The sequence below is a fragment of the Hetaerina americana genome, unplaced genomic scaffold (genome assembly GCF_022747635.1).
Source record: "Hetaerina americana unplaced genomic scaffold, ioHetAmer1.1.p SCAF_6, whole genome shotgun sequence".
In the NCBI taxonomy this organism is placed as follows: Eukaryota; Metazoa; Arthropoda; class Insecta; order Odonata; family Calopterygidae; genus Hetaerina; species Hetaerina americana.
Genome location: NW_027287205.1, coordinates 19712932 through 19737216, shown reverse-complemented (window position 1 = coordinate 19737216; position 24285 = coordinate 19712932). Strand labels below are relative to the sequence as shown.

The following is a 24285-nucleotide window of genomic DNA, read 5'->3' as shown; positions in this document are numbered from 1 at the left end:
AACGATGTGAGTTTGAATGGAGTGTAGAGATGTGTGGGATAGCTGGCCATCTAAAGGGTTGAATCATTGAAGATCTTGGGCTCCTATTTTTGGTCGTTCCATGGCTCTTTACAATAGATGTTGATGAAATTACATGATGTAATTTTTATTTTCTCTTGTGGTTCTGCAGATCAAAATTGAAATAGGATTGAGATAATGGATGAAAAGAAGGGGGGGTGGAAGTGAATGGATTTGGAGGATAGGCTAATTGTAGAAGAGGATTTTGGATGGGCACAAGCCACCAACCAATTGGTTCAGCGATAAGGAATTAATGCCAAATTAAAAGGAACAGTAACTATGGCCCACTGGGAAGATTCAACCTCAGCTGTACTCTTTAATTGTGGGCAAAGGATATGGTGAGGGAAATATGTGAGGAAAAATAAATAATTAATAAATAATAAAATAAATAAGTTCTGGGTGGGTGAGTGCTAATGAAAATTGAAAAAAAGCCCAGGGTGGGTGAGTGCTTGAGACTAGCAAGGATCAATGCAATTTAGTGCAGCCAAGGTAGTGTGCGCGCGATTAATTTGCATTTATTTTATTAAGTGTGATTGGTGGGCTGCTGTGGGTGCTGGGAGAAATCTCTCGCGTCCTGTCAGGGTGAGTGCTTAATAAGAGTGAGGGTCAGTGCTATCTAGTACACCTTAGCCAGAGCATTTTTGTAATCATATGTTGGATTAATCGCCTTTTCGGTTCTAACCCTATTTCATTTTAATTTAATTTTAATTATTTATTTATTTTTACTCTCTAATTTCCCTCACCATATCCTTTGCCCACTATTTAGTGCGCGACTGGGGTTGATTCTTCCCATAAGGAATTGCGGCCTTTGTCCAATCAAAAGCTACCTTAACCACTCGATTACTTATGACAATGTTAGACTAATAGGTGTGTGTTATTTTGGCAACTGGGAATGTAACTGGTTCATGTTATGAGTTATAACCACCTCAAGTGCTGCCGTTTATTAAGATGCTGAGTATGGGGTGTCTGGTTTGTAGGAGAAAATAAGCAAATAAGTACTTAATAAAATTAAGAATACAAGGTAACTTTCCACTGTCCTTTATTAGCGTACAACTGGTTTCAACACAAATAAAGGACTGTGGAAAGTTACTTTGTATTCTTAATTTTATTAAAATGAATTTCCACAAGGTTGAGCCGGGAACAATTGAAATAAGTACTTTTTTAAGAATTAGTGCTACAGTTTCTCCCTATGGAGAATTCTCCACTGGGGTTATGAATTCTTGCATCTTTTCCATTCAATCCCTTGTGTTTTGGTAATAGATTTAATGGTGCCGTAAACATTTTCTCGTTCTTTTTTCATACCTTATGTCACTGTTTCTATCATGATATTTTTCAGATTGCTCTTCGCCGTGCAAGTGCTGTTTTAAAGTCACAGAAGCCTCTGCCTGCAAAGAAAGGACGTACAAAGAAATCAGAATAGATGTACACCAATAAAGGAAGTTAATATATAAAATTGTTTTTATTTGGATCAATTTTATAAACCAATGACTCACAAAAAACCTGTATTTTAAAAATCAGGTTTATGTTGTTGGGAAGCATTGGTGAATAAAAGTCCTGATGCAGGTATTGACATTATTGTTGGTTACCATAGATCATTACTTTCCCCTCAACTCAATACCAAGGTTGATCATCTTGTTCTGGTCGTGATATTGCCTGGAATTTGAACGCCTCAAGAAGATACTTATCCAAAGGAAGTATTTCCAGTTCATGTTACTGTCTAAATTGTAATAATTCAGAAGTCTGGTGATGAGATTTTTATTGAAATACAAGTTTTCTCTTCTTTTTTTATTTCTAGAATAACTGACACAAATCCAGTTCCTTAAACTAAATTGGGACTACCGACGTATATTTAATGCTTTTGTTTCTCCACTAAATTTTCAATTCTCTAGTTTCTGAATGGCCAGTGTTGTTTTTCTGCACGTCATGCTAACTAGCAATGTGTGCTAAAATTGCAAAATAAAAACCAGTGCATTTCTATTCCATCACTTAGATGTTAAGAATTTTTTGTGACAGTAATGTTTATGGTTAACTGCCAATTGGTTAACTTATCAGGGTATTCCATGCTAGTTGAATTTTCTAATGGCTTAGAAATAAGGAATTTCATTTCATTAGAGAATATGATTTTGGGACCATAGTGCTACACATAATTGAATGACTCAGGTAATGAGAATGTATTGTTTATGGTAAGTAGATGGTACTCCTCTGTTGGCCAACTTTGGAGGATTGAAGCAGCATCTGTGATAATATCTAATAAAGAAAGGTGAGAATTTTCATTTATTTTTTGGGTCTGTTAATGCTACCACCAAATTTCAATTTTTCAATTGTCTGCATTCTCATTTCTTTGCAGGAAATTGGGAATATTGTTTCCTAATTAATATCTGGTTGTCTTGTTTAACACGAGTTTCTCGGAAAGGATATCTGAGCCCTGTTGTCTCTCCTCTGCTTCAGGTCAAAGGATGGAAGTGTCAAGGTAAAGAAAAATGATTGAATTCCTGTCTGCTTCTTATAATGATGACTATTTTATCACCAAGATCTCAGAGTTTTTGTGAAGATAATAAGAATCTGAATAATTTTATTGGATTTGAATAGATTCATATGCCTCTACATCATTAACAAGTTTCTCCTTCACAGGAGGTTTTCATAACTCTTGCAGTCATTGCCATTTCATCTAAATTTTGAGGGATACTTGCAGTAAGGGACAGAAGTGAAATAACCAGTGATTTGCAGTATCATGGTAATTGTTTTTGCTGTTTCTGTTCTTCAATTTTTTTTAATAATGAAATATTCAATTTTTATATCAATTAGATCTTATCCTACTACTGTAAATGATGGCATTTTTATGCGCTTATTCTATTGTTTTAAGTCTTCCAAATCAGACATAAATTGGCACACGCTTCTCTGAATGAATTTCAAATTTTGCCCTGAGAATTTCTTGGTGGAAGTTTAAATTCATAACATATTAAATTAAAAAGTCATGGCATTAGCATGGGTTTTGCCGATTTTCCATGCGGTAAATTTATTCTTTTTAACACTGCATTTCAATGGGGATGGTGCGGTGGCTGACGTACTAGCTTCCCACCCTGATGGCCTGGGTTCAAATCCTGGTGGTGACAGATACTTTTCAATGGTGTCCTGATCTCTTATTAGGTGCTTTGTGGAGGACACTTAGAGTTAGTATGTCATCCGTCGGATGGGACGTTAAGCTTTAGACCCCTGGATGCCTTTTGTTATGAGTAGACTAATACAGTCGCCGGGTTAATTTCCACCCTTCATGCTTTGCTGTCCATCCCTAATGGCACAAATGACATCAGCTGTCGATAGTTTCCCCTCAAAACTACTGCTATTGACTTGAATTGAAATGAATTTTTAAAAATATATGTGCACTTGGTAACTTAGTAAGTTATGTCAATTGACTGTTGTCTTGATAATTTAAAATATTTGCTATGCTTCTTTAAATACATATTTACTGGCCTTTTGTCCCTCATAAATTTTTGATAAAATTTTCTATAATATGAAAATATTTTTAATTAACAATGATGCACTCTTTCCTTCCAGCATGTGTATTTTTGGGCGAATGGGGATGAACAGATTTTAACAGAGTAATGCAACTTCAAACAGTATCGAAGCTGCCCGAAATGGGAATCAAATGCTGTGGATGCATACATTTGGTATGCAGTAAAGGTAATTTCATTTAATTGTCTAGTAAGTCTTTTTAATGTCCTGTGCTGAAGTATTCCTGCTGATTTACATGCTGACAAGCATCTTACCACACACCCACTACTGATAGTAATTTTCGTGAATAGTTTTCATTTTCCTGTTGTGTTATTTTTTTTAACATTCGTATTTCTTTTTCAGGTTATCCTTGCTGGTTCATCCTTTCAGAAAAATGGTGACATACTCAACATTCCACAATTTCATTGTTGACGTAATTAGAAATGAGATGGGTTAATTAAGGTGGAATTTCACGAAGTTAGGGTTCTGCAGTCAAATTTATTTCACAATGGTGTTTCACAAATAAGTAGCTAGAACACCAATTTTGGTACAATTTGTTTATGGTTGTGAACAATTTGATTTTGATAGAAGGAAGATCAAATAATTATGCTGTGGAGCCCCAGCAAAGCATGTTGAAAGGTAATTTAATTGACTAACTTGCACATTTTCTGTTGTCATGTGATGAAATATCACCACTGATTTTCATGCTGACAAGCATTTTACCACACACCCACTGCTGACAATAACTTGCTTATGTTTTTCTAGTTTGAGGATGTGTTCCGTAGCTTAATGATTTCTAATTCCTTTTCAGATTGAATACAGTGTTTTTTTCTGGAAGTAGAATGCTGGTGGTTATTTGTGGCTCTACTAAATGAAAGTCTGAACTCATGACACCACAGAACTGCCTTAAACACTGATTTTGGTACATTGGAATCTTTATGTCCAGTTTTGGTTTGGAAGAAGGATATCAATTAATCTGATTTCACGTCCCAATCAAGAATTTGACATAGGTAATTTCATTGACTAAATGATATATAATTTTCTGTTTCGTGATGAAATATTTCCACTGATTATAATTTCATTGACTAAATGATATATAATTTTCTGTTTCGTGATGAAATATTTCCACTGATTATTATGCTGACAAGCTTTTTACCACACACCCACTACTGACCGTAATTTTCTTTTCCATTTGCTCTTTCATATTACTTAGTCTCATAACTTTTCACTTGATTTTCAGGTCATGTATAACTTCCTTAAATAGTTAAAAAATTTAAAGTGGATGTGAGCATTGAACAATTGTTCAAAGGTTCATGTTTGTAATGAGCACCTTAGTCTCCATTCCAGTCCGTAGCAAGTTCCTTTCATGAATGATTATGATGGTGGAAGAACCAATATTGCTTCTGCAGTATTCCCGGCAGGAGGTTGATGTAAGTACTTTGGTGGAACACATCATAAAAGATAGCCATTAGCATGATGAACCTTTCAAACTGACCGATATGCTGACAAGCATCTTACCACACACCCACTACTGACATTAATTTTCTCGCATGATTCGATTTTTGCTTGTGTGTTATTTAGTCTCAAGGCTCATTTTATTTTCAGGTTACAAATTATATCTTTCTAAAGGGTGATACTGGGAGTCGATGTGAAAATTGGAGAATATTTCCGAAGCTGAGACTTGTAATGAGCAGTTGAGCTGTCATTGGAAGAGTTCCTTTGTAATTTGCTTTTATTAGACAGTTACAGTAATGAAAGAGCCAAGATTGCTGTTGAAGTGTTTCCATGAGAATGCTAATGTAAGTAATTTGATGAAATACATTAAAAACGTATGCCAATTTAATGATGAATTTTTTAAACTGATTCTTGTGCTGACAAGCATCTTACCACACACCCACTACTGATAATGCAATGCAACCTTATTTATTATTTTGAAATTGGTAACCAAAGAATATGGTATAGAAGTATCAAAGTTTGAAGTTGGTGTTTATTAATTTTTATTGTCCTTGTTAGGTGATAAAATTTTGATAACTTAGATGCTCATTTAGCTGAAAATTATCTTGATTTACGGCAATGGTTTCAGAATCATTCAGTTTATATATGAAATGAAATAGGAATAATCTCAAGTATCCATTTTATAGATTATCCATACTAATCACTATCCAGCATCTCAAAATTTTATGATTGCAAAGATAAAATTTATCCTTTGACACTTATATGCACTTTGTTTAAAAATAAAAGTTAGGAGAAATATCTGGGCTTTCATAATTAGTTTTTAATATAACAAAATCAGAGGTCAGGTATTAAATGTTTTCATTGAAACTTTTTTACAATTTCTACTTTCCCATTATTGTTTCCTTTGAATTTATTAGCCCAGGGAATCCCATATTCCTCTCCAAGGCGAGATAATACATATTTTTGCTATGCAACAAATAAGTCATAGTGATTTTTTTTCCTTCCAAGTTTGTCCTTACAACCTTTACGGTTGTGTGTAGCTCACTTTTTATTAATGTCAATTAATGTGACTTTTCTTCTCCCTGCTCTTGCCCTGCGTTCATGAAGTCAATACTTCTGCTGGCCCCGAAATATAGGTACTTAGCTTGCATTGTCCTTTGAACATAGCAGTGGTTAAAATGTAACTAGTGCTTGCCAAGAAATCCCTAGCTTAAAATTGAAATGTGTGAATTGATTGAAGAAATAATTCTTGTACTCAAATGACCCTGGGTGAGGACTATCCTTAGATTGAACTTTTTGTGCTACATATTTTGAATTAAAGATAATAATAATAAGGTTATATTGTAATTCATATATTCTTTTTGAATTCTCCAGTTTTATTATTTAGTGTTAATTAATATTTTTTTTACTTTCAGATTGGCAATGGCTGGTGTTTCCATTCAGATATGACAATCATACTATTTTTGGTACTAATGTGGTGGTGGGCTGTGTTGTTTGGTTGAAGAGAAGGCCAATAATGCTGCTGGAGTCTTCCAACATGAAGGTTGGCATAGGTAATTTTATTGAATAAATGATTAAAAGTTTTATAATTTGTGATGAAATATCTCTACTGATTTTCATGCTGACAAGCTTCTTACCACACACCCACTGCTGATAGTAATTTTCTTAATTCTTTTCCATTTCTTCTTCCATATTACTTAGTCTCATCACTTTCCCTTATTTTTCAGGCCTTGTGTTACGTCTTTAAATAAGATGAAATTTGGAAGTAGAAGTGTACATGGAAGGATTGTTCGAAAACTAATTCTGGTGACGAATACAGCAATTTTCCATGAAAATATGTCTGGTGCAAGTTCCTTTCATGAACGGTTATGATGGTGGAAGAACCAATATTGCTTTCCAATATTCCTGTCAGGATGTTGATGTAAGTAATTTGATGGAATACGTCATAAAAGACTGCCATATCCATGATGAACCTTAAAAACTGATTCATATGCTGACAAGCATCTTACCACACACCCACTACTGATAGTAATGATATGTTTTCACATTAGTAGCTCATATATACCACGTTTAATGAATTCTGTTAATTTTTCAGGTTTTTGCACATGGTTGTTGACTCAACGCAAAATATCCATTGTGTTGTAAACTTCTCATTAAAGGCTGTTAAATTGCTAGGATTTGGTGGCAAACCAGTGATAAACGGTTACTTTTGTCTGAAGTGGGAGGATGCTTTCAGTCTTCTACAAATAGATAATACAATTATGAATTACATAGCTGTGTGAGTCAGTTTACAAGATCGAAGAATCGGCTACTCACAGAATACTGCTAGGTTTGTTTTGAATTATATATTCTTCCATTCATTTTGTATAAACCAGCTTTTAAATTCCCATGACAAAGTTATTTTAATGGCTTAACTTATTGTTGCTACATCTTTGATCGCTTTTAGGGAATTTGTCAATGATAGAGGAGGAAGCCTGTGTGTCTTTGAATTTTAATTGTTGATATATTTAAATTACATTTTTCAGGGCCATTCTTTTGATAACTACAAGTAAAATCTTTCTCTGGTCCTTTACCTGCCTTCATTAGATAACTTCTGGCTTTAAAAAGTTGAGATTCGCGTGTTGCTTTTTTGAATTTAATCTAGGGTTTCTTAAAACTTTTATATCAGTAATGTGGATGTGTGAATTGTTAAATATTTTGGGTTTTTGACTAAATGATTCATATGTGCTGGTCCCTGTCCTGTTGTAAGACACATTGTCTCCGCGAGGCCACAGTTACTATACACAGTTTCATGACCTTCAAATTTTGCATATTTACCAAAAATTGCAAAATTCCTCTGAAATCGGCACCTGAGCATTTCTTCGCCGGGTTAGCGTAACCTTACCTAGGCTTCTCTGAAGCATTATACGAGGGTCATCCGGAAAGTAGTACCCGTTCGTGCCGCATGAAGTGCTGACGACGCGAGTAGCCGCTGGACGAGGTCAGATAGCTTCAGTGGCTTGTCTGCCTTCTCTGAGCCAAGTTGCGTGACGCTAGCATTGCCTGTGTTGTTTCTGTGATTGTTTACAATGTTTAAAAAAATTGAGAACGCCGCCAGTTGTGAAGTGAGGGCAGTGATTAAATTCCTCAATGCAAGAAACGTTCGCCCATGTGATATTCATCGCCAATTAAAGGAGGTGTATGGAGACAATGTAATGGACGAGTCGTCTGTTCGGCGGTGGTGTCGCAACTTCAACATGGGGAGGGGGAACACACACGACGATGAGCGTTCGGGGAGACCGTCTGTCATTACAGACCAACTGGTGAGCTCAGTTGACGAATTCGTGAGGAACGATCGGCGCGTCACAATTGATGACATCTGTGAGCATTTTCCCAATGTTTCTCGAACAATTGTTCATGAAATTGTTAAACACCATCTGCATTATGCAAAAATTTGTGCAAGATGGGTCCCTCGCGTATCTCAATGAGCTGGCGGCGAAGGACTATGCAGCAGGAATACAGAAACTTGTCACACGTTATGACAAATGCCTTAATTTGCTTGGAGATTATGTTGAGAAGTAGTTTAAAGTATCCTCTTTCAAATAAAATTTTTTATGTTTGTTAATATTTACTTTTGTGTCTTTATTTCACGAACGGGTACTACTTTCCGGATGACCCTCGTACTTGGCCACAATATCATAAACAGTCGATTCTGGAATACCAGAAGAATGGAACTATTTCACTAGGCGGAGGCCCAGTGTGAACACTTTTGATAATAGCAGCTTTTCGATTGTACTCCGCACTTGAACGTAACATCTTGGCCATTTTGAGGTTATGACTGTTTACTAGATGCCTGAAACTTTCAAGAATGCCGATCATGACCTCCAGTGGAACTACGATATGGCGGGAAATTCCAACTGAACATTGACCAGGGATAGCCACTGGACTCAGTATGTTTATCAGATACATATGGATGACTTACGTCCATTTGTCAAATTGGGCATGATATTGTGGAAGGTAAATATGACTGATTCGTAGCGAAGAATAAGGCATTTCCTCTGTTGCTGGAGATTTATTTTAACCGAGGTTTGAATGATACTTCCTCATCATCAGATGATTAATATTGTAGTATTTGAAGAAGCTATATAAGCTGGCACCTATCAACATGTACCTCTTGGTGATGTAATGTTGAAACTTAGGTCGTAATAAATATATCAACAGAGGAACAGTGCATTATTATTTTCTACAAGCTGAAATAATGCTTCTTTTCTTTTACAGTGTGTGTTCTTAAAGTAATGCAATTGAATTACCTATGCCACTCCTATTATTTGGAGTGGGATCTGACCACTTGCTGGGGAGGTAGGGGCTTAAGCTCTCCAAGCTGTGGAAGTGGCAGGATGTCAGTTGTAAGCCTTAACATACCAACCGTGTCAGGATAAACCAACTGAGCGGAAATTTCAAGTGAACTTTTGCAACATATTGAAAATGAATCTGATTATTTGGACATCATCATGACAGGTGATGAATACTGGGTTTTTTTTAATACGACCCATAAACAAAACATGAAAGCTCAGCACACAGAAAGGATATTACTTTGAATAATTTTAAGTGTTTGTCCAAATCTGTTCACAATTGATTACTGAAAAAATAATTTCATTACTTTCGGAACACACCCTGTATTCAAAACATTTTCTGGTCCTTCACATTTCCTGTAATCCAAATGTATTTTGGTGAGTTTCTTTTATTTTTATAGGCAAAGTATTTATTTTGGCAGACAGTCATTCCATGCATTTGAATTGCAACTTTCTTGCTTGTAGTGGAAGGGAAGCAGAGCTAAGGATAATAAAATTTGCTATTGCATTGATGTGTACCACTTCAGAGTGACTAGATGATGTTTTTCCTCACTTCTCTTTGCTGTTTTTGCAATGTTTGTACTGTCCGGTGACTCTTTGAAGTGATTGTAGGACCTGGAATAGACAATAAAAATTTTGAACAGGAAACTAGTTCATAGATCATTGCTCAAGACATGTTGTGACATAACTCCTGTCATATGCCCTTGTGGCAGCTTGCAAGGTGGTATTGTGTAGATGTAGTTGAACAACCTGAATCATTGACCTACCTTGAAAAATAACTTGCGTCATCTTTACAATTATCCATGATTTCTTACAAAGCAAACCATCCTCAAGTATAATTAATGGTTTCTGGCATAACTTTATGGAACCGATTCATTATAGATAAATGAAAGGACTAACTTTGTAGTTCCACACGAAAAGTAATATCCTCAAGTACATCCTCAAGTAATTTCTCCTGAATGGTGAATAACAAATCTTGAGCTTTCCTGAATAACCCCATTTCTTTTGCTATTCTTTCTCATAAAGTTACGTTGACTTCATTTTATTTTGCCAAAAATAACATTAAACATCAGAATATTTGAGAGATTTATGAAAACGAAGTCTTGCTTTTACTTAAATCAGTAAACTGCAATGGACTAAATTAGGTTAATAATTGCCTGCAAACCACTGGTAAAGGAACGTTAGTTTGTGGCAATGCAGCTAGCACAAGAAATGCTAAGGGGGGTGAAGAATGTGTATCATAAGGTAAGAGGAAGAAGAAACTGCTGGACTTTAAACTAGATACTTTTAACAAATTATCCATGCCTTGACACTGAATGCAATTGGGTACTAAAAGATTGATTCATCACACAAACTTATGTCTGGTACACCATAAGATAGGTCAGTTGGGATTCTGGGAATAGTAGATCCGTCAACATTGACATTTGCTGGCAAATCATCTTTCCAGTTTCTCGCTACTCTGGTTTTGGTCATTTTTGGTATAGGGGCAATTACCTTTACTGAACAGAACAACCTGGCATCCAACATTATGTTAAACTCCTCTTTGTCTCCGTATCCTTCCTCCATTCTGTCCAAACATTCCTATCCCTTCCTTGTTCGCCCAACGTCCTATATTCCATCACAGTCTTCAAAATACCATTGCCTATGAAAATCCCCTGCATCCATCTTTCCTGGCTCTTTCGATTTCTCCCAGCAATTCTCTCTTCCCCGAAAAGACCTAGCCCTTCCTCTTCTCCTTCATCTTGATGACACTGAGAACCACTTTAGCTGCTTGTGGAATTGAACTTATTGTTCTGTAGTCCTCACATGAAGTAACCTTCACCTTTTCTGGAGGCAATCTGGATAGTGGAGTGGCCAAATGTACTGGCTTCATGCAGAGGGCGCCTGGTTTTGAATCCTGGAAAGGGTAGATTATTTCTGTGGTAGCCCTACTTGAGAGCACCTAGTGAGTACACTGTCCATCGGATGGAATGTTCAACTGTGGACCTCTTGGTACTTTTGTTGAGAGTATGTGAATCCTGATGCTGGGTTTCTCTCCACCCTTCTTTCATTCCCATCCAGCCCTTGTGGTGCAAATTACCTCATTTGTCACCCCTAAAGCTGCAACTACTACCTCTTTTGGAGTAGGAATTAAAACTGATCTGACAAAATTTTCCTGCCAAATTCCTTTCTTTTACGTTGTACAAATTAGTCCATAAAAACTTTTTCTCCCATTCTTTCCTAAACCTAGGTAGTTCTGCAGGAATGTTGTCTAAACTCACGGCCTTATTTGACATGCATTCCTCACGATGCCTGTTAGATCTGTGCATTGAGTAAGCCTAGATCTAAGTTATTGTCATCAATTTCATATTCTCTTTCTACCTTGCTGGCCCAATGTCTTAACCATATAGTTCTTCTATATGTTTGTATAAATAGTTTCTGAAAAATAGATCTCAGATATTGCTACAATGCCTCAAAACTCTTCTAAGTGCATCCTTTAAGTGTTGACACAAATTTGCCGGCAGATTTTCTGCGGCATGAAAGCTTCCTGGTAGGCGGATTCCGCAAGGTCCTTGAGGGTATGCATGCAAGCTTCATTGATGGCACTTAGAGTCCTATGGTGGTGTTCATGGAGGGAGGATTTCACTTGGGGAATGGGAAATAGTCCGCTGGTGCCTAGTTGGCACTGTACTCAAGTCAGGGTCTTTTTCAACACAGTGCAGGTCTTCACAAGCAGACACTCAACTCTGCTTTTGGTCGTCAGTCAAGACCTTCAGGACGAGCTGTGTAGATTGTTTGCATTGCCAAATTATCAGTGGTAATGGTCTGTTCTGTTATCTCATCAATACCAGTATGATATGTGATCATGTACGCATTTAACCGATGGACAAGTTGGGAATAAGTTGGAACTGATACTTCGCGTGTATTCCTTCCCTTTTGGATCTTTCTTGGTTCAACCAATATTTTACCCTACTTATCCCTTTTCTCTAACTTTTAACATAGATTTTCCCTTCTTACTTCCCGATGGTGTTTTAACCTTCTTGTATGGTGAACCATTTACACCCTTTCTCTGAAGACTACTTATTCTTGCACTGTCTTCGAACATGTGTCTTTTACTATACTTGTAACCCATCTCAATTTATTATTTTACTCTTCATCCTTCCTTTTACCTGATTCTGTATTTACACTATTCCATGTCCTCCTCTCAACTTTCTTTCTAATGATCTCATCTTTAATTCATGGTTTCCTTCTCCTATTAACCATGCCTGTAATTTCTTTTGCAGCTTTTGTAATCTCCTTTTTGATCTATTCCCATTTATCCTCTTTATTACAGAGCTCCCTTTCCTCATAGGCAATTTTCTCTACAGCCTTTTGATGCTCCTTCCTTATCAATCCAGTTAATGCTTCTATGTTCCATTTTGTGCACTGCCTTACCTCTTGAATCGAAGGCTACACTTCATAATTACTAAATTATGGTCTGAGTCTTCATCACTATCCCTAAATCTATGCCTATCCATCATATACGTCTCATCATACACATACATATCCTAATAGTCTAATATCTTCCTGAATCCCTGGGCATTTTACATGTGTGCGGAACTCTTTGGTGGTGTGTAAATCATGTATTCATTGTGATTAACCGCTTTCCCCTGTCTTCCTCTATTGCTTTCTCCCCACAGTCATTCCGTATTACTAGACTAGTTTCCCAATTCTATGCCATCACTTCCTTCACCTACCATAATATTCTAATCACTATCAAATGCCTCATTGTACTGATTAGCTGATTGTATACCCTATCGACTTCTTCCTCATGATTGCTTGGTGGCATGTATACCTGAACAATGACCCTAGTTTGTTGGTTCTGCATTTACTTGTACTAGTATTATTCTCTCCGCTACTTGCCCTAAGGTGATTACACTTCTTCCCACTCATTTTTCAATATCATTACTACCCCTTACTGGCTCTTTTCCCCTCCGCAGTATGTTATTCTATAATTACCACTCCAGTAGTCCCCGTTATCCTACCATCTCGACAACTGATACAGCTCTAAAACAATTACATCTCTCATTTTATGTTTTCTTATTTCCTGACCCCATCATCCAGTCCCAATATGACTAATGTGACCCTCTTCTGTGCTGTTATTTTTGTGTTTTCACTAGGAATAGATTTCATGAGATGACAACTGCTTGAGCTTTTACTCCCCAGCTACTGGGCATGACACAGGGCCTATTGGGAAGAGTCCTGTAGTTCTAGTAATCCTGTTCATTATTAGTCCATGGAATAATAATTGAGCTGTTCTCCAGTTGCCCCCTTCAATAGTGTAGTGTACGTGTAACCATCACTCAAATTCCACCCCACTGGTGTCAGGATGCCTCACTGAGGAACAGATGCTGCACAGACTTCCTTTCATCTGGCTCTTACCCTTCGACCTATCTGAAATGGGTGACCCCACCTAGAGCAAATATCATTGCAACAATAGTGAGACTACTTTTCCTGTGTTTTAGTAAGAAAGTTACAAATATAATGTTCATAATAATGCATGTACTTCAAAGTAAAATTTATGCCATTTTTGGCTCAAACATATGAATGATCCAAGTGAATTATTATGTATGAATATATTTACTTAAAGCTTTGCTATGACAAGAACACTGGTCTTGATCCATTCCTAGGTTATTCCTCGACATTCATTCATTCAAAAGGCTAAACATAACTTGTTGCTTCATTGTCAATGTGCTCGTCTACTTTCAACTCTCTACCATTGTCAAAGTACACTTTTCCATGCACGTCAAAGATGACATATTTGGAAATAATGATGTAATTAAAATATACTTAGCATTAATATTTAAAAAATTTTATTTAACAAGTACATAAACTATAACAAAGGAGCTTGATAGAAGTTCACATCAAAAAGAGAAATTGATTTGGTCAGAGATATAATGTTTTCACAACAGACAATCACCCATTTGAGCTTTCAAATGTGATCATAAGTTGTGAGGACTCCATCACCACCACATACAAATTAAAGGCATTTGACAATAAAAAATTACAGTGGTAAAAGAACTGCATACCTTCAAATGTCTATAAAAGTTTCACTGGGAAATCCAGGTTGGCTTCAATGACTTATTGAAATTTGTTCATATCATGCCTCTAAATTCATGGACTTCTTTCTGAAAAACTATCCATGGAGAAAAGAGTACTATGATACAAGGTATGGGGGTAACCCCTTTTCATTAAAAAATTGATACGAAAAAATTTTCTCCCAGCAGACTGGTTCACAAATCTATCACTAAATACATATTAAGAATTTAAAAATGTAAGGTCGTTTTAGTACCTCAAAATTGGAGGTTATGTTGCTGACTTTGAAATCTGAAAATTATTTTCATCACTGCTGGACAAGCATAACACCTTAGGGTATGACAAACACGTGCACAATGATATATTTACTGAAAAATTCACTGGCAATACCAAAAGGCATAACCACACACTTTCACCAAAACTGTCTGGAGTACCTGTTAATGATTTTTTCGGTCCTGTCCTTCAGCACTTGGAAATAGTACATGTATTTTTGTTTCTTTGCCATTACATTTCAGATTAAAAATTGACGTGATTAAGTTTCTGACGTGGCATTTGTTGTAAATTATAATCATAATGAAGAAAATTAAATTTTAATTCTATCCATACCTGATTAGCAGCAATGAATTACCTATGTTATAAGAAAATAATACACTATGAATAATAATTTCATTGTATTTTGCAGCTAACTGTAAAAAGCGTTCATTCCATCACCATTTATTTTCAGTCACATTAAGTGAGTTTTAATGGTAATTTTAATCAATGTTGTACTTTCATAAAATACACATGAAATTAATTTTGTCAAAAAGTTGTTCCGCCATTGAAATTCAAGAGGTCAATCTACACCAGTCTAGGTATTTATTATTTAGGAAAAAGGTCTGTATGGTTAACTCTGAGTTGAGAATGAGAAAAAATATAAATTTTGTCAAAAAGTTGTTCCGCCATTGAAATTCAAGAGGTCAATCTACACCAGTCTAGGTATTTATTATTTAGGAAAAAGGTCTGTATGGTTAACTCTGAGTTGAGAATGAGAAAAAATATAAGCACCCTTTAACGTTTTCTTGATATGAAGAATGATCTGGTACTTTCCCGGCGAATAATGTTTTCCAAGATTATTTGGGTCTCCCACCGGGTCCACGTTCGTAGGTTTGCCGACGTTTCGATAGCCGAGTCGAAGTCCATAGTCGATGCCCTGAAGACGATGGACGACTCGGCCATCGAAACGTCGGCAAACCTACGAACGTGGACCCGGTGGGAGACCCGAATAATCTTGGAAAACGTTTTCTTGATATATTTCCATTCACCATGAATGGAAATTAATCGCAGAAAAGCCTGCAGATTTAAATAGGAATTTAAGATTTTTATTTCAAAGTTATTATTGACTACTTAATATTTATTATTACACTGCAGCAATTTATATGTTTGCATTTTAATAATTTCAAGTTAGTCATACACAACTAATATGCACATTATTCCAAGTATATTTGTTCTCAAAATGTGGTAAAAACTTTCCCCAAGGATTTACAAAATTAAAATATTTTTGGAGGAAATCACACAAAATTTTTCTGACCTCTTGAATCAATGCCTGCTATGCACTCTCACTGGTTGAATAAGATAACCAGTGATTAAGCTTACATGATGTTCCTGTGTAATCTAGCTCCCTTGGTAAAAACAGCCCTCCATGCATCTACATTGAATTATAATGCTCTGGACCTCTCAAGATTGCCACAGTCAGGAAAAAATATTGTTTAAATCTTGAGTTTAGAGACTACAAAGAAAGCTCTCTAAAATGGCATGGTTCTTAACAAATTCGAGATGTTTCCACCTTGGCTCAAGAGTCTTCTACATTCCATCTTCTAAAGGCCAATCAAATGCTTATTTAATGGCTGGTGATCACATACAACGCAAGACTTCTTATAATAGCTGAACTACTCAAACAGATATAACCGGAAAGTTTTTATTATGTTAACAAATCAGGATGCTCAAGGAAATTACCTGCTAAAGAATTAATTTTAGTTTGACCTGGAACTAATCTCATAATTTAATTTAAACAAAATATTCAACATATGTTAAACTGTAAGAATAACAAGCAAGAGGTATACTATGCTTTTAAATGTTGGCACGTCTCATATGAAGACGAACAGCACATACATCACTTCATGTCTCCATATTCTATATTGATAAAATTATATTAGTTTAATTTTGACAATAGATCATCGAAACACATGTGAAAGAGTTCAAAAAACTTGAAAAGTGATTTTTGTCATTTGGGTTATATGTGAACAGTTACTGCTGGAAAGACTTAAATGTCATGAATTTTCTAAGGTCATTAAATAAAAATTTTGCCCATCATTAAAGGTGACATGAATGAGCACCATTAAAATTTGATTAGATCTGCATAGTTCACTTATATATCATTAACTCCCACAAATCATGCTCTCTTACGCCAAAGAAAAATTAACAGTAAAACATAAAACAATTATCTTCAATGGAAACAATTTCATTTTAAATGAAATACTCATTTTCAAATGTACAAAAATACAGTCGTTGAAACTATACAAATATACAAACTAAGAATTATTATTTCTTCTTCCTAGCCTTCTTCTTTTTATCAACAAGAGATTCCTCCTTCTTTACAATGCAGACTCGACAATACCAGTCTTCATTGTCATCCGGTGGCACTTGCATCCCAACGCAAACCCTATTAAGGATTAGAATACAAAATTTCATTTCACATAAAGTTATATTAAATTTCATTTTCTGACTAGGAGTAAATTAACAGCTGGGTGTCAATGCATCCATGATAAAATTTTACATTTAGTTGTCACTACACGTTGACTTATTGTAAAATACATGATTTTCTGTGGCTTAACAGCCAAAGACTTAGTTAAGACAAAAGAACCTGGGTAATAAAAATAAATACATTTACATGGAAATACCATAAGTTTTTATCCTCTTCAAAAAACAATATTGGGTAAAAGAGTATTTCCCCCATTCTAGAATGTAAAAGGAGGCCAATCAAGTCTATGACTATATCAAGAATGGCATAAAAGTCAATGAATTGAGAAAGGTATAAAATACTTATAATAAAAAGAGGAGAAATAGGGAGAGAAAATGACTGGGAGATGAAAAATTAAGGATTTTATGTACCCTTAATAGAAAAGTATGATATAAGTATAAGTCACTGCTTTAGTTACGCTGCAAGAATGGATATAAGGCAAATTATCAAGCAGATATATATTAAAGAAGAGCATATGGTTTGAGAGGCAGACCAAGAAAGTTGAGAGTGATTGTAGTTTATTGGTTCCTATAAGACATGTTTTTGTGGAACACATCACATTGTCTGATCATATTCTTTGCAGACATAAGTGTGGATAACATAGAGTCAGCATATTCTCAAAATAAAAATGTAAATTTACACAGTAAAAACCAACACAAGAACCTGGAGCCATAACAGAAGTATCTTTGTTGAGTTATTTATGATTAAAATCATTTGCCTAGAGAATGGGACATGAATTCATCACCTGATAACATTAATGCTCACAAAGGAATTGATATAGTTTAGACTTAAATAACAAAAAATATCTATTTCCCTTAGTTCTCTAGGAAGTGTTTTCAAGAATTTTACACCAGCATATCCAAGGGTTCTTAGCAAACATGGATGAGTTGTGGGCATTTATTCTAAGGTCACTACAACCTCTTGTACTATATCTACGTACATTAGCATTGGTTTTGAGAGTGAATGTGGCTATGTTCTGCTGCACAAAGATTATAAAATGAAATGTATACAAACAGGGAAGTTAAAATGCTAAATCTTTTAAAGTAAGGTCTACAACTGCTTGCCCTTGGAACTTTTCCTAAGATTCTTGTTTCTTAATAGCGATTATGATGAAACTATAATATATTAAATCTATTAGAATAATCACTAAACAAATATACCAAACTGAATAACTACTTAATCAATCAAAATGGTAAATTCAAAATGTACATAACAAAATATAACATTTGTTGAAAATAACTACATACCAGTGGTACCAAGCATCACAGTCATCACAACCAATCATTGGACTTCCATCATCTTGGCCTCCACATGCAGGACATATCCAGATTTTGTTCCCATGAGTGTCCTAAAAAAATGAATCAGACAGCACTTAATAATACCAACTCCTTCAGACTTAATTTAGGGCTATTAATACTCATAGTATTGTTGACAATACTTCTCCACAGAATTATAATTGAATCGTACAATGAAATTCACCATACTGATCAATTGAGGATTCTGTGCTACTTAATTATGTAATTATGAGGTATAATTTTAGGGGGATTTGTATTCAGGTACACCGAGGAGAACTTGGATGAGAACTCTTTGATCCACATATGCTAACTACCCTTAGAGCTACTTTGCCTAGTAATCCCAACATCCCCCCCATAATTTGATACCTGTTTTTTATTTTCATACCCATTGTTTAATTTGGGTCCATCATAATTACCAATTGTGTCTAGATTCCACATCCAGTATAGAATCTGGAAATGTAAAAATAAATACAAGATTTATGATGCAAAGGGCTACATTGGTGCTTTGAACTTGAAAATGTGTCCAGTGAAATCTTAAATCACTACCAAGAATAAAAATACACCAACAAATCTGTGATAAAATTGAGTCAGCTCTACACATAAATATGATGAGTTTGTAATCAACGTCATTCAAATGTAGCAGGTACTTGAAAACTTGTGAAAGTATTAGATATTAAGCAATACTTAATCTTGGAAGACTACTGATAATATTAAAATAATAATGGCGTAAGAATTTCTTGAGTATACTGGTCTTTACATCTATAGGTTCAATTAAGAACTTAGATCCCTGAAAGTTCAAAAACCAAGGTATCATCACGTCCAAAGCTTTCTGAATTTGGTATACTATGTATATGTAATAATTATAATTGTATTTATGACATTTGTGCTTCAGTATATTTACAGGTGAAAATGCGCTTCCTTGAGAATAACATTGTCTCAATTCCGGGCAAAAAAGGGGGGACATATGCATTTGGATTATTGAAGGAGTGTGAAACTCACGAAGTAGAAGGCCTTGGGTGCATCTGCTTCTGGAGGTAAGGCTTTCTTGCTGCTGTCCTTGGGCTTTACTTTGGAGAACGGCTTCATCAACCCCTTCTTGGCTTTAGTTGTGCCAATTAAAGATGTTGAGGAGGAGGTAGATGGTATGGGATGCAATGGAGGGACTGCAGACGGCATGACGACGGGTGGGAGGGGTGTGGGCAGGGAAGTGGGATGGGGTACCTCTGGAGGGAGTGCAACGGGGGGTGCGACGGGGGGCTGGGGAAGGATTTCCGTTGTTGGGGGCTGGTGGAGGGATGATGGAGGCTCTGCAGGGGTTGTCTCGGGGTGAGACTGGGAGGGCGTTTTTGCAGAGCCCTTCTGTTTTGGTGGCCTGGTTATGAGTGCAGAGAATTTGGCAAGCTCAGGAGAGGGTGCTCTTTTAGATGAGGACTCATTGCTTCCTGCAGAGAGGGGCCGTTCTTCTGGAGCACTCTTTTTTACAACAGTTTTAATTACACTGCAAAAAAATGAAAGGGAGTACATTTCAGTATCATGGGATGGTTAGCACACAACAGACAACTGTTCCACAAATTGTGAAAAAAAATGCTAGTGCAAATATATTTCAAAATGAGTAGTTAGTAGAGAGAGGAATTTCCAATATGTATCATTTTGTGCAAATTCAGTCCATTCTAACCCATGCATCAACTGGTGCTCTGAAGGATTAACAAGAAACCAGCATGCTCAAGAGATAAAATTCTTTCAATTTAACATGATATCTTAAGCAGATATATATCCTAAAATTTTCCTATGCCTTAAGTCAGATGGAATTGGCAATGTTGGAATATGATGGAGAACTATTTCCCATATAAAGGTATGCTAACCTGTTTTTAAGACTGGGGCAGGCAAGGTAGCAAGAAAAAAAAACAAATACACCATCAGGTAAATTGGAAAATCAATCACATCAAAAGGATTTACCAGAGATAACACTTTCACCTTACAGAACTAATTTCCTATACGGTAAATGAAAAGCTGATTCCTCAAAATTATTTTAACTGCATATCTTTCAAGTTTCTAACAATATTAATATATATGATAGTTAATTAATAATAATGATAAAAAAACCAAAGTGAAAATTTGCAGCACAATCTAGACTTACTTAGCTTAATATGATAGTAACGACACATAAAACTTGGTGACCATGTATTACCTTAAGTGCATTTATAATTGAAAAAAAATTAGTCCAAAATTTAATTGAATTTGCATCACAATATATCATAAGGCTTTGAATTTTGAAAACAGTCCTAGACAAGAAATGAAAAGTTGGTATTAAAGTTAGAAACATGAAACTATAACAAACAAACTAATATTTGAAATTACATAAAAGAGTGATATCCAAGCATTTCTCTCATTTTTAAACAATTTGGTGCATGCCAAGTTGCCATACAATGAGGAAAGATGCCCTTTGTTCCAGAATTTTCTGGTTTTGAAAAAATGTTCCTCCAGGAATTTACATTATGAAGATTGATCACATGGCCATTTATGGGAGATGCTGGTAAAATCTCTTTTAGGAAAGTTGTGATTGGGGCCTAATTAAAATTTTTCAAGAATTACATTAAGGAAAGCCATTTAGTAAATTATGAATTATTATTAACCCTTTGAGTGCCATACATAATTGGTAAATCACATGGGAAAATTTCCAAGCTATTTCAAAAATATGCAGAATTTATGGAAAATGTCCATAGAAAAATTTTATTTATGATAATTTTGTGAAAGTAAATAAAATATATAATGAGGCACAAAAAAAGAGAATTAAGCATTAAATTAAGAATTATTCAATTGTTATTTTCCTTCACAGTCATCAAGAAAAAAGTCGCCAAAAGCAATGCTGGGTAGCATTTTTGGAAAAATTCATCAGCATCACTCACAGCAACTTTAGCACTTAAAGGGTTAAGTAATCAAACATGATGACTCTTTTAAAGTAAGACTGGTTGAAAATAAAACTCATGCACACATCGATATATGTGTATGTTTCTGAGACATAATGAGGAGAGTGAAAATATATGTACCTACATAATATGTACAATTGGGAACAAAATGTCAATACAAAGAGAAGTATTTACATCAGATGATTATCCACAATTTTGTCAATTATTTTGTGTACATTTATTAATTTAACAAATTTTATTTTAAATATCAATTGATTTATTTTTCTATGGATTTATAAACTCAATAAATAAAATGTAATTGTAGCATTAAAAATTGAAAATTAAAAGTTAATTAATCCTAATTTTTTCATTCCTATTCATGTATGCCAAGTATGCAAACTTTCAATTGAAATTTTCAAGGACTAAAAAATTGGAAAAAAACAGTTAAAACCTGTTAACCATAATAAATTTTTCCTAATTCTACTTATTTTTACTGACAATTTACTGAAATGAAACCTTATGAAAAATTTCAATTAAAGCAAAAAAATTGTAGAAAGAAAGTTCAAACTAATTAACCTACTCGTTATCAATTAAGGTTTATATTTACAAATGATTATAATACCATGAAAACAAAGAAATACTCGAAAATGTAGCAAAGCACATTAAAACTAGCCCATCAGATGTCTCTACTGGCCAATGAAATTGTCTTATATCAATAAATCACAAATATGGATACATCACTGGCAGCAATAACATCATCAAAATTCTTTTATATCAGGCACACATTTAGACAAAAATAGACATGAAAGAAATTATGCTTTCAATAATATCAACCATGACACTGCTACTTCAATAAATAAAAGTAATAATAAAATTAATACTTGTCATAAAACATGTTTACAATGACACCAGCATTAAACAATTCCATTTTTAGTATTATTACAAGAAGTTTTACTTAGTAGCCATTAAATAAGAAACTGCCAATTAATATGTATAAATCAAAGCAAGACTACTACAGGGTTTAAGGAAAAAAACAAAAAAATTACATTATTAAACTAAGGTATCATTCAAAGGAATCTTCAGCACTTCCAAAAAATCAAACATACATTACATCAACTGATCTATATTATTCTTGATCATCCTATATTACCCTTCCAACATGCAGTTGCAGTGATTGTTTCTTGAGCTAATAGGATTGTTAGTAGACGATTACTGAAGAAGTGAGAAATCTAAGAACCTTACTTTCAGTTAGATAAATTAACGAATCAATGCTAGGAGAAAATCATTGAGCATATTTACAAAACAAGTAACTACACATTCAATCGCACAAGGAACTGATTTTTAATCATAAAAAATTATGGCAAGAAACTTTCCCAGCCTTCCTCATTACATTTCACTTTTTTGAATACAGGAGAGAGGGACAGATAAAGAAGAATACTCAACAGATAAAGATTTTATTTGGGTTAAATTTCAAAATAAAAACTGACAACTAGAAAGTATAAAGTTATATTTTATTATAACTGCTGAAACTTTGGGCCAGATAGAACTTAAAGTTGGATAAAATTACAAGGGCTTTTACAAAATCCTGGTCGTTAATTGATTGAGGTACATATGTTTAATGTGAGCAAATTTCTGCCCGAGCCAAAATTTTTGTGCATCTTGATTATTGAAAAAATGTCTCAGATTATCTGAAATATGACCAAAAGAAAATAAACCTAGCAAGGATACTTTTGAAATTTGAAGAACCATGGTTTGATCTATCATTCATTATGCTATCAGAATAACTTCCTTTTTACAGGAAGTATAAATAACTAACTTCCTAATAAAATATTTCGAATTCCTGCATTAATGCCTTAAAAAATTGACGCCCAATTAAATTACCTTCTACGGTTAACACGCTTCTTTCCATAAGATTTGTAAATACCTAAATATCTGAATCACTCTTTAAATGATGGTATGATGAGAAGCTTTCCACCATCAAAGGAGGCCTAATTATTCCTTTCCAAAGAACTCGGTATGACACTGGAATGAGGAATATAACCTGTCATCTCATAAATGATGCTCTTAGAAAATCTTATCATGGTGCATGTTGAATGCTCAAGATGTAATGAAATATAAAAATTAAAATGTTCGCATCATATTTCACATTATAGAAACCATTATTGAGCCAAAGTATAGGACGAGGAAGTTTATCACTCATGAAACAAACAATAGAAATTGTGTCACTTTCCATACTTGTCTTCAAGAATGCAATGGGGGTGAACCACATTCAGTAGTGTCATGCATTGATGAGAGAAACATGGAGACATATTTTGAAAGGCACGGCATAAAGTCATGGGAATTAGGAGATATTAACCCGTCATTTTCATTAGAGCACTCTGCATCCAAGAGAGGAAAACATTTTCACACTAGTAATCATTGCAATTGCATTACTTCAAGTTCAAAATACATTTATTACAGGTCTCTTCATACATGAAATCATTGTCATAATGGGTTCACCTTTACTAACTGTGGGTCTCTCTCAAATCATTACTAAACAAGTTTGCAATACTGAGCAACTAGCTGGTGGCAGTAATCAATTGGAAGAGATGCAATACGAAATATAGGCCAAGTTAATTAAGAAATTAGAAATAAAGAGATTAAATAAATAGTAAATAAAGAGATACCTTATCTGTTTTCATATAATTTGACATGGTACCAATTTTTACACCAAAGTGTCTAATGTTATTCTTGATCATCCTATATTACCCTTCCAACATGCAGTTGCAGTGATTGTTGCCTTACCGACAATTGCATTTAATTGTATGCCTTATATATATTTGATTATGAGGTAATTTCTAATTATCTCCAGGAGACTTAATAAAAACAACTAGGGACCTAATTTTCACAAAATTCCTGCCTTAAAATTACAGATTTTC

At 34.8% G+C, this 24285-nt stretch overlaps 2 protein-coding genes and 1 long non-coding RNA gene across 6 annotated transcripts in view; 2 read left to right on the top strand and 1 right to left on the bottom strand.

The window, feature by feature from the left end:
- The window catches only part of RpL28 (ribosomal protein L28), a 139787-nt gene extending 138155 nt beyond the window's left edge, over positions 1 to 1632 (top strand). For all 3 annotated transcript variants that reach the window (XM_071593612.1, XM_071593610.1, XM_071593611.1), the window contains exon 5: positions 1394 to 1632. In XM_071593612.1, the coding sequence (XP_071449713.1) occupies positions 1394 to 1477 (84 nt within the window). In that variant the 3' untranslated portion in view covers positions 1478 to 1632. The remainder of the gene's footprint in view (positions 1 to 1393) is intronic.
- Positions 1633 to 3613: 1981 nt separating this feature from the next.
- On the top strand, positions 3614 to 9974 carry LOC139695072 (uncharacterized). Its single transcript, XR_011702267.1, has 9 exons — positions 3614 to 3738; positions 3913 to 4188; positions 4361 to 4559; positions 4790 to 4979; positions 5155 to 5348; positions 6420 to 6557; positions 6732 to 6925; positions 7100 to 7333; positions 8833 to 9974. It is a non-coding gene; the product is annotated as an uncharacterized lncRNA (long non-coding RNA).
- Positions 9975 to 15685: 5711 nt separating this feature from the next.
- Taf3 (TBP-associated factor 3) overlaps positions 15686 to 24285 on the bottom strand; it is a 44975-nt gene continuing 36375 nt past the window's right edge. For both annotated transcript variants that reach the window (XM_071593507.1, XM_071593508.1), the window contains 3 exons: positions 19461 to 19959; positions 18414 to 18514; positions 15686 to 17088 (listed from right to left, as the gene is read on the bottom strand). In XM_071593507.1, coding sequence (XP_071449608.1) covers positions 16968 to 17088; positions 18414 to 18514; positions 19461 to 19959 — 721 coding nt within the window. In that variant the 3' untranslated portion in view covers positions 15686 to 16967. The remainder of the gene's footprint in view (positions 17089 to 18413; positions 18515 to 19460; positions 19960 to 24285) is intronic.